The sequence below is a fragment of the Salvelinus alpinus genome, chromosome 4, assembly GCF_045679555.1.
Source record: "Salvelinus alpinus chromosome 4, SLU_Salpinus.1, whole genome shotgun sequence".
NCBI classification, from domain to species: domain Eukaryota; kingdom Metazoa; phylum Chordata; class Actinopteri; order Salmoniformes; family Salmonidae; genus Salvelinus; species Salvelinus alpinus.
The window spans coordinates 35,503,347-35,514,805 of record NC_092089.1 but is presented as its reverse complement, the minus strand read 5'-3'; the positions used below and the strand labels follow the sequence as shown (position 1 = coordinate 35,514,805).

General features: G+C 40.7%; 1 protein-coding gene across 1 annotated transcript; it reads right to left on the bottom strand.

The window, feature by feature from the left end:
• Positions 1 to 255: 255 nt before the first annotated feature.
• On the bottom strand, positions 256 to 2,062 carry LOC139573422 (trypsin-1-like). Its single transcript, XM_071396840.1, has 6 exons — positions 1,961 to 2,062; positions 1,628 to 1,778; positions 1,239 to 1,489; positions 926 to 1,062; positions 603 to 704; positions 256 to 424 (listed from the first exon to the last, which is right to left on the bottom strand). Exons 1-6 carry the CDS (start codon positions 1,998 to 2,000, stop codon positions 377 to 379), a joined length of 729 nt encoding a protein of 242 aa, XP_071252941.1. The 5' UTR covers positions 2,001 to 2,062; the 3' UTR covers positions 256 to 376.
• Positions 2,063 to 11,459: the final 9,397 nt, after the last annotated feature.

Here is an 11,459-nt window from a genome sequence, read left to right as displayed (position 1 = left end):
TCAGCATTTATTTAAAAGTCAAGAAATATATGTACCAATCACAGACCATAGCTTTCAGCTGATATAATTCCAGCATTTATTAACTGTCACAAATGAAGACATTCCACTTGCAATCAACACTCCCTTGATGCTAAACAGAACAAAATATTTTATGTCATACATGAATATGTGCTCAATACTGCAGGCATGTAAGAACCTTTGAGAGTATATTCACTTTTTAATTTATCTTTGGGAAAAATACTCAGTAGACTGAAATGATGTTAAATGTTTTATTTGTCATTAGTATTTTATCTCCAGTATAAAAGGTAGATGTTGAACTGCACAGGATGTTGTAGAGTTCTGGGACCATGCTGGAGGACCGAAGCTAGGATCAGACTTAGTAGGTGGCCATGGTGCTGGTCAGCCAGTTATTGAAGATGCACACCTGGAGGAAGAGAAGAAGAAGGGAGACATTAGTGGACACGCTCAATGGGAGGCAACATGAGAACCATCAATCAATGTTTTATAGACAATGTATTTTTTGGGGGGGGGAACCAAGTGATGTCACAGTGATGTATGAATGTTGATGTTTCCACAACAGGAAAACTATTTTTCTGTCTTACCTTGGCATAGACACCAGGGTTACCGGGCTCGGCACAGCCATAACCCCAAGACACAACACCCTGGAGCTCACCGTTGCACACCACAGGGCCACCAGAGTCACCCTGAGAGAGAGAGAGAGAGAGAGAGAGAGAGAGAGAGAGAGGGAGAGAGAGAGAGAGAGAGAGAGAGAGAGAGAGAGAGCGAGAGAGGGAAGAAGGAAGGCAGAAAGAGAGATAGAAAAAGAAAGAGTTATATACAACTCATCTTTCTGTATTAATTGAACTGAAAAGTACATTCTAAGTCATCATTGGTACCACTGAATTGAGATCAGTGTGGTAAGTACCTGGCAAGAGTCCTTGCCTCCCTCCAGGTATCCAGCACAGAACATGGCGTTGGTGATCTGGCCAGGGTAGGAGTTGTTACAGTCGCTGTAGGACAGGATGGGGATGTTCAGACACTGCAGCTTGTTGCTGTCAGCAGCTGTAAGGAAAAGCAGACAGAGAGAAATGGAAGAATGGAGAGAGGGAGAAGGAGGAGAGTTATGGTTATATATAATGGCATTGCGTTTCTAATAGTATATTTTCAATGCCTTTAAACACACTAAGTCACCATGAAGATGACCAACATGTAACCTTTGACCCAGGTTCTGCACTCACTGGAGCTCATGGTGTTGCCCCATCCAGAGACGGTACACATGGTGCCAGCGGGGGCACAGCTGCTGGGCAGAGCAACAGGCTGCACGTAGGTGTTGAGGGTGGCGGGCTTGCTCAGCTTGATCAGCATGATGTCATTGTCGATGTTGTAGGAGCTGTAGTTGGGGTGACGGATCACGCGGGATGAAGATATGAACTGCTCGCTACCCTCAGTTACCTTGATGTTGTGCTCGCCCAGACGCACCTCCACACGGCTGAAAGAGAGAGAGTTCATGTGAATGTGGAGTTCACTTGTGTCCTTTAGTTTGGCAAAAGTTAAGCTTATCAAATTGTTGCAAGGTGTTATTGACTCAATATGTTATTGCTAGCAGTTCACTTGGGAGTGTACTTACGACTTGTAGCAGTGAGCAGCAGACACAACCCAGTTCTCATTGACCAAGGAGCCACCACAGAAGTGGTACCCAGAGTTCAGAGACACCTGGTGGGGCTGGGAGTTGGCCTTGCACTCATACCCTCCGACAATCTTGTCGTCCTCCGTGGCGACTGTAAACAGAGAGCAGGCACATTCTTAGCTATATTACCTCAGCTTTTGAGATGGAAAAGCATAGCACTATGATAAAACAACAACAACAATATATTTCTTAATAACTTCAAAGAAACACATTTGTGATGTTAGTGTCATTACACAGTCCTGTTCTTTTTTCTATGATCATTACTATACTCACAAGCGGCTCCAATGAGCAGAACGAAGACCAGAGAAATCATGGTTGCTGTATGATCCTGTCGATGAAAGGGGTTAATCTGCACCCCTGGTATATATGCAGAATCGGGTGTGCCGCCCCATTTAATGGAACTGTTTGATTGGTCAAGAGAAAGCCAATCAGAGGCAAAAGGTGCACTGCCAAGGTCAGCATTATGATGAAGCAGTTTCCATCATGGTGTGGTATGAAGTTGACCGTGAAGGTAGCAGAAAGCTAAATATCTGTTGTCATTAGTCTCAGTACTTTTAAGTCCAGGTTATTGACATCTAGATTTGATTGAATTTCTTACAGGAGACAGTGATACATGTACAGTGCACTACAACTGCCGGTTTGAGATGACCAGTATTCTATGCAGTTCAGACTGTATCTTGACCTCAACATGACTGCAACACAGCTGTGTGGTTCACACGTTGTTATTCTGTTGGAGAAGTCGACAAACACAGCTTTGCTGCCACCAAGGCCAATTTGAGCTTTGTAAACAAGTAAACTGGGTTTAAGGGGTTTTGTTGAAAAGTCATACAAGGCTGTCTTAAAATGTGATTTTGAATCATTACATAAGTTATACTGTATGCAATTAATATACAGTAAAACACTCAAAATAACCACACACTTGGGTAGTGCAACTTATTATATTTATTATGAATATACCTTGACAGTAGATTAAAGTCTACACCCTGTCTCAACTCCAATCTTACCCATAACCATAGATTCAACCCTAAACCTAGCTTCATGTCCAAGTCTCTGCTCAACCCGAACCCTAACCCTAGCCTCAACCCTAAATCTAACCCAACCTTCTCTTCCACATCACTGCTCAACCCTAACCCTCAACCCTAACTAACCCTAGCTTCATGTCCACATCCCTGCTCAACCCAAACCCTAACCCTCAACCCTAACTAACCCTAGCTTCATGTCCACATCCCTGCTCAACTCTAGCCCAATACGTTTACCAACCTCAATTTGAAATATTGTTGTTGAGTAGAGATATTGAGTTAAGTCAGAATAATACAAGAATAATACATTTATCCATCTCTCAAAATAACAAGTTTACCCAACTGAAAATAATTCAACCAATCAATCAGTTTATCCAACTCATAATAAACATTTAACGTACTCATAATAACTCAATTTGTCTCAACCGTAACTGTAGCCTCAACACTAACACTAAAACTAACCATAACCCCAGCTTTATGTTCAACCCAGGCGTGAGTTAAGTACGACAAAAATGCTACTGTACTAAATGACCAGTTAAAAAAGTTGTGATTACGGTGCCCCAGAGGGCGATTACCGTATATATCATTTGTGCTGCATGAGTTTTGCGACTATAAATGGTCACACTGATATTAATCAGGCAACACCCACCAAATAGGAACAAACGTGCCTCAAAGGCTGTTGAAAAACGGTGCGCACCGTTTTGAGGAAACATCTGGTTCAGTACAGTCACATAACGTAGCAACTGTTGAAGCAAACTGAACTCAACCTGGCTCACTTCTAACCCCAGGATTTGGTCAAAGTCATCATTTTGTTAGCATGTTACCATGTACCAGTAGCCAAAAGGATTTTGTCTCATTAGAACATAACAGTATGTGTTCAATAGCATACAGTAGCAGCAATATACAGTTGAAGTTGGAAGTTTACATACACTTAGGTTGGAGTCATTAAAACTCATTTTTCAACCACTCCACAAATTTCTTGTTAACAAACTATAGTTTTGGCAAGTTGGTTAGGACATCTACTTTGTGCATGACACAAGTAATTTTTCCAACAATTGTTTAGAGACAGATTATTTCACTTATAATTCACTGTATCACAATTCCAGTGGGTCAGAAAGTTACATACACTAAGTTGACTGTGCCTTTAAACAGCTTGGAAAATTCCAGAAAATGATGTTATGGTTTTAGAAGCTTCTGATAGGCTAATTGACATAATTTGAGTCAATTGGAGGTGCACCTGTGGATGTATTTCAAGGCCTACCTTCAAACTCAGTGCCTCTTTGCTTGACATCATGGGAAAATCAAAAGAAATCAGCCAAGACCTCAGAAAAAATATTGTAGACCACAAGTCTGGTTCATCCTTGGGAGCAATTTCCAAAAAGCCTGAAGGTACCAAGCAAGCATAAACACCATGGGACCACGCAGCAGTCATACCGCTCAGGAAGGAGACGCGTTCTGTCTCCTAGAGATGAACGTACTTTGGTGCGAAAAGTGCAAATCAATCCCAGAACAACAGCAAAGGACCTTGTGAAGATGCTGGAGGAAACAGGTACAAAAGTATCTATATCCACAGTAAAACGAGTCCTATATCAACATAACCTGAAAGCCCACTCAGCAAGGAAGAAGCCACTGCTCCAAAGCCGCCATAAAAAGCCAGACTATGGTTTGGATATATTGAAGCAACATCTCAAGACATCAGTCAGGAAGTTAAAGCTTGGTTGCAAATTGGGTGGCAAGTAGCCTAGTGGTTAGAGCAGGGGTGTCAAACTCAAATACCCAGTGGGCCAAAATGTAAAACCTGAACAAAGTTGCGGGCCAACATTGAACAAATGAACCTTTTAATATGGACCCAAACAAGTTTTGCTTTAACATTGAATATGGAACAAGCATCGCTTATTACCATACAATATATAATTTAATAGTGGAGACATGCAAAATCGAATTTCAAATGAAAAAACACATCAATGGCGTTCATTTATTAAATAAATAAAATTAAAATTAAAATCGTATGCCTCTTTTCTATTTGCAGCCTTCTGATTTAAATACCAAAATAAACATTTTCTCCACTGGCTAATAATTTTACAAATAAAATGATAATAAATCAATCAACCATTCAAGCCCATTAAAGGGCCGGGCTGATTTTGCGATCTCTGCTGCCACTATATAACTAGCCTTTACAGCAGCCTCACTTTGTGATGTGGCTTTTTTGAACATATTCTGTTGTGAAACCAAACTTCTTTTCATCTCCTCTACTTTCTGGCTCCTTTGAGTCATGTCCAGGTCCTTGTATTTGTCATGGTGTTTCGTTTCATAGTGTCGTCTAATGTTGTACTCCTTACTTACAGCCACGTTGACTCCACAAACAAGACAAACAGGTTTGTCTTTTACATATGTAAACAGATATTCTGCCTCCCACTTGTCCAGAAAGCTCCTGTTTTCTGCCTTTCTTTTCGCCATTTTTGGGAAGGGATAGCGCGCTGACAGTTGTAGCGTCTATGTTGCTATGACTACTGTCACAGAGGAGAGGGCGTTTCTGGGTCCTGTCCTGATTGGCGCGCGAAAACAACAGCAGAGCATTATGGGATTCGTAGTATTAGCGGTGAATGCGCTGTATAATACCGGCGGGCCAGCTCTAGTAGTAATTTGGTATTGTCTCGCGGGCCAAATATAATTACCCCGCGGGCCAGATTTGGCCCGCGGGCCAGAGTTTGACACCCATGGGTTAGAGCGTTGGAATAGTAACTGAAAAGATTGCAAGATCGAATCCCTGAGCTGACAAGGTAAAAATCTGTCATTCTGCCCCTGAACAAGGCAGTTAACCCACTGTTCCTAGGCCGTCATTAAAAATGAGAATTTGTTCTTAACTGACTTGTCTAGTTAAATAAAGGTAAAATATACATATATATTTTGTAATGGGTCTTCCAAATGGACAATGACCCCAAGCATACTTCCAAAGTTGTGGCAAAAGGGCTTAAGGACAACAAAGTCAAGGTATTGGAGTGGCCATCACAAAGCCCTGACCTCAATCCTAGAGAAAGTTTGTGGGCAGAACTGAAAAAGCGTGTCTGAGCAAGGAGGCCTACAAACCTGACTCAGTTATACCAGCTCTGTCAGGAGGAGTGGGCCAAAATTCACCCAATTTATTGTGGAAACTTGTGGAAGGCTACCTGAAATGTTTGACCCAAGTTAAACAATTTAAAGGCAATGCTACCAAATACTAATTGAGTGTATGTACACTTCTGACCCACTGGGAATGTGATCAAAGAAATAAAAGCTGAAATAAATAATTCTCTCTACTATTATTCTGACATTTCACATTCTTAAAATAAAGTGGTGATCCTGACCTAAGACAGAGACTCTTTACTAGGAATAAATGTCAGGAATTGTGAAAAGCTGAGTGTATTTGGCGTTTGTAAGGTGTATGTAAACTTCTGACTTCAACTGTATAACTGCTTTATACAGAAGACTCACCCAATAAAGAGTTCATTTAGATTTAATAGAGCGATGGGAAAAAAGCATAGCAGTTGTAACACTAAGTCTTATAACATATCAGTTCTCTCTGAAATATACTCAAGCATATAACAACATAGAAAACATAACTAACGTGTATACTTACTGTGCCTGGGAAAAGTATTTTCCCCCTTTCTAATTTTTCTCTATTTTTGCATATTTTTGATACTGAATGTAATCAGTTCTTCAACCAAAACCTAATATTAGACAAAGGGAACTTGAGTTACAAATAACAAAAAAATATATACGTATTTATTTAATTCACAAAGTTATGCAACTCCTAATTTGCCTGTGTGAAAAAGTAATTGCCCCTTACACTCTATAACTGGTTGTGCTTTAGCTGCAATGACTGCAACCAAATGCTTCCTGTAGTTAATGATCAGTCTCTAACATCGCTGTGGAGGAATTTTGGCCCACTCTTGCATACAGAACTGCTTTCATTCAGTGACTTGTGTGGGTTTTAACTGCTTGTTTCAAGTCTTGCCACAGCATCTCAATTGGGATTAGGTATAGACTTTGACTAGGCCCTTGCAAAACTTCAAATTTGTTGCTTTTTAACCATTTTCATGTAGACTTGATTGTGTGTTTGGATCATTGTCTTGCTGCATAACCCAGCTGTGCTTCAGCTTCAGCTCACAAACGGATGGCCTGACGTTCTTACTGTGGAATGTAGTGTTTGGTTTCCGCCAGACATAATGGGACCCATGTCATCCAAAAACTTTGCCAAAAAGCACCTGGATGATCATCAAGACTCTTGGAATAATGTTCTAGGGAGACATGAGCCAAAACACACAATCAAGTCTACATGAAAATGGCTAAAAATCAACAGATTTGAAGTTTTGGAATCTTCTTGTCAAAGTCCAGACCTGTCACTGAGTTAGAGCAGTTCTGCAAGGAAGAGTGGGCCAAAATTCTTCCACAGCGATGTGAGAGACTGATCAACAACTACAGGAAGTGCTTGGTTGGAGTCATTGCAGCTAAAGGTGGCACAACCAGTTATTGAGTGTAAGGGGGTAATTACTTTTTCACACAGGGACATTGGGTGTTGCATAACATTGTTAATGAAATAAGTATGTAACTGGTGTGTGATTTGTTCACTCAGGTTCCCTTTATCTAATATTAGGTTTGTGGTTAAAGATGTGATAACTGAATATGTATGAACTTTCCAATTTGTAAGTCGCTCTGGATAAGAGCGTCTGCTAAATGACTTAAATGTAAATGTAAATGTATAACATTCAGTATCAAAAATATGCAAAATTAGAGAAAATTACAAAGGGGGCAAGTACGTTTTCACGGCACTGTATCGATTTCTGGAATGATCATAATATGAAGATTCCAATAGAACAATGTTTATAGTGAAATTCCTCTTAAGAGTTTAAAAGGTTAAAGGAAATAGTTCACACAAGTTCCAAATTAACTTTAACTTAATGACTGCTATGGAAAGTAGTAAATTGCCTTTAAAAAACTAAATTATCGACAGAGCAATTCGCTTGTCAACAATCTCGGCCTTTCTTTTGTGGATATGCAGTGTGTTACAGTTACATTGTTTACAAACAATGGAGTCAAATTAATTTATGTTAAATAAAGGTTAAATAAATAAATAAAAATGTGTCAAGCAGACTGTTTCTTGGTAGTCTTAAACAAATCTACTTTGAAACAAAGGTATACACCTCACACATATTTGACTTTGAGTTTAGTTTATTTTTACAGGGACAGTGCACATTAATCAACGTTTCAGTAAAAGTGACGGTTTTAGCCAGCCGGCTAATTTTCAACCGCAGTCCCTGGGCAGGTTATTAAAAACAATTACAATATAGACAATCATTGAGCAGTGAGCACACGCAGAGAAACATAGGACAAGCAAGACATAGCATACAGACAGAGCAACATAGAACAAGCAAGACGTAGCATACAGACAGAGCAACATAGAACAAGCAAGACGTAGCATACAGACAGAGCAACATAGAACAAGCAAGACATAGCATACAGACAGAGCAACATAGAACAAGCAAGACGTAGCATACAGACAGAGCAACATAGAACAAGCAAGACATAGCATACAGACAGAGCAACATAGGACAAGCAAGACATAGCATACAGACAGAGCAACATAGGACAAGCAAGACGTAGCATACAGACAGAGCAACATGGAACAAAAAGCAGCAAGACATAGCATACAGACAGAGCAACATAGGACAAGCAAGACATAGCATACAGACAGAGCAACATAGGACAAGCAAGACATAGCATACAGACAGAGCAACATAGGACAAGCAAGACATAGCATACAGACAGAGCAACATAGAACAAAAAGCAGTAAGACAAAATTCCTAAAAGCAACAAAGTGTTTCCACACCTTACAAGCTACAGACAACAGACAACATGGAAAGCGGCAATACGCAGCTAGGGATTATGTTCACAAATCTGATTGACCTTTAGCCATGTCTTCATGCATTTTGTGAAAGTGTGATATGTGGTGCAGTTATGTGTGTCTGATGGCAGTGTACTCCAGACATGGGAAGCTCTCACAGAGAAAGCAGATTGACTAAATGTGCTTTTCCTGTTTAACAAAAATATTGAGTGGAGTGGGAGCCAGGCCATTTAGGATCTTGAATACAAGACATGCGTCGGTGTATTGCACAAGATTTCCCCAACTCAGGAGCTCATGCTTTCTGAGGATGTAACAGTGATGATGGCTATTGGGCTTCCTATCAAGCACTTTGAGAGCCTGTTTGTAGACGGACTGAATAGGTTTTAATGTTGTACAGCAAGCTTGGGCCCAACTAGTCAAGCAGTATGTTAAGTGGGGGAGTATCATAGATTTGAAGTACAGTTTTGCTACCTCTGTAGTCAAACAATTTCGTATAAATCGGAAATTAGCTCGGTTGAATTTGGTTATCTGAATTGCCTTTTTCACATGCTTTTTAAAAGAGAGGTTGGAATCAAGTATGATTGTCACGAATCCCGCTTCCTGAGTCTGTTTTTGCCTGTGTTCTGTCCTGGAGTGTTTTTCCGGTGTCCTGGAACGCACCCTGTCTGGTTGCCGGGCGACGTAGCTAGTTGGGAGATCTCTGATTACCCGCACCTGTATCCCATCAGCTATCTGCACACCTGGTCCTGATCATCACCCCTCCACTTCATAAGCTCTGACCTGACATCCATTCCCTGCCGGATCGTTAGCCATGAACAGTATGTTGTGCCAGCGTATCAGCCTCCAGTTTGATAGAGTTTGTTTTGTTGTTTTGTACGTCTTGCTTGCCTTGAACTTACCTCCGTTTTTTCTGTCTACAGTCATTCACCCGGAACACTCATCACATCCCTACCTGGTCGTCGGTGACTTCAGTTACTTCCTTGGATCTGCTTACTCAATTCCATCAACTCACCTCCGCTGCCCGCTCCGCTACTTGGATTTTTCTATCACTACATTTACACTTGTAAATAAATACTCACCTTCGTCTTACTCTCCTTGTCCTGGTCTGCTTCTGGGTTCTACTTTAGAGAATCGTGACACTGATGCCAAGGTACTTAAAATCAGATACCACCTGGAGTTTCTCCCCTGACACATAGACATCTGGCTCAGTAGCATATGTTGCCCTCTTTGTGAAGAACATGCAAACAGTTTTTTTCACATTGAGATGCAAACACGAGTCACTGAGCCACTTTGTAACCTGGACCATTACAGTAGTGAGTTCTTGTGCAGCTTGTTTGCTCTTTGCATGCACATATATCACTGTATCATCTGCATACATTTGAACTTCAGACCCAGTACAGACAGAAGGCAGATCATTAATGTACAGGCTGAACAGGAGGGGCCCCAGTATTGACCCTTGGGGCACGTCCACATCATAGCTAAGAGTGGGCGACAGCTCATTGCTCACTCTGACACACAGTTCTGCCTTCAAGGTATGATTTCATCCATCTCAAGGCATCGGGGGAAAAGTTGAACTTGGACAATTTTGAAATGAGAATCTCATGGTTAACAGTATCAAAAGCCTTCCTTAGGTCCAGAAACACAGCCCCAACAACGCCCCCTTTGTCCATCTTGGACTTCACATTTTCCGGATGAAAGCAGTTGGCCGTTTCTGTGGAGTGTTTAGCTCTGAAGCCAAACTGCATGGAGTGTAATGTGAAGGGGCTGTTGAGGTGGGCAATCAGTTGTTCTGCTACACACTTTTCAACAACCTTTGACACCACAGGTAGTATAGTAATGGGCCTGTAGTTACTCACGTCAGCAGGGTTGCCCGATTTAAAGATGGCCGTTGTTATGGCCGACTTCCATACCCCTTCCATATGGTTATGGACTTAAAAAAAGAAGACACCTGTTGTCAGATATAGAGTTGAAATGTATTCCATTTTGAGTTTGAATCCCAATATTACACTTTACATACATCAACAGAAGACTGAAATATAACAAAATTGTTTGACATAGAAACACCAGATATTCGGCATATAAAAAAATTGAATGTTGAAAAATATTAATAGCATTCCACCCATGAGGCCGCCAGAGGGAGCTTTGGTCATTCTTCTTCAGGAATCTGAGCTCCAGAGGCATTTCTAAGTTATACTCAGGACCGATTCTAGGCATAAGCAATGTAAGTGGTCGTTTAAAGCCCCCGACCGCGAGGGGGCCGCCGACCACAAAAACAAACACATTTTATTTATTTATGATTTTTTGGGTGTAACTCAGTCATGGTCTCAAATGACTATTGAGAGTAAGAATAGTAGAATACACCAGATGCAATAAAGAAAATGTGGCTGTGCATCAGCAGTGTTTCACAGTTTATATTTTTGCTCGGTGTAAAACATTATGTAAGATCTAACCATATTCATGTTGCACTACATAGTATTTCAGTAGCAACACAACTCTCACAGAGAGAATACTCTAAATGGGTATGAAGGAGGAGCAATTATGCCACACTTTTAACATCCCTACATCAGCTATTGTGAGCAGCAACGCATCAATACACAACTATAGAAACAAATCAATGTAATCAATAATGTTCCTTGTTGTATCGATAAAAAAAATGGTTACGCTAGGGTACCATGACACAATGAATTTACCCCCTGTATCTTTTAGTAAGAAAAACGGTATATTCTTGATCCATACTTTAACAATTTGCTGGTGGTTTCTCTGCTAGTTTCTCTGGTGTTTACTAGTAATACTACTTGACATTAAGAGATAGAAAGACCTTTACAAAGATTTCTAAGGACAGTGAGAGTACAAACACAACAGCAAAAAAGTA

Excerpts from the sequence above, each read along its gene's own strand:
- LOC139573422 (XM_071396840.1), bottom strand. The coding sequence starts at position 2,000 with ATGATTTCTCTGGTCTTCGTTCTGCTCATTGGAGCCGCTT. Across the intron at positions 1,779-1,960 it reads TCTGCTCATTGGAGCCGCTT|TCGCCACGGAGGACGACAAG; the intron begins GTGAGTATAGTA and ends CTCTGTTTACAG. Across the intron at positions 1,063-1,238 it reads GGGCAACACCATGAGCTCCA|CTGCTGACAGCAACAAGCTG; the intron begins GTGAGTGCAGAA and ends TTTTCCTTACAG.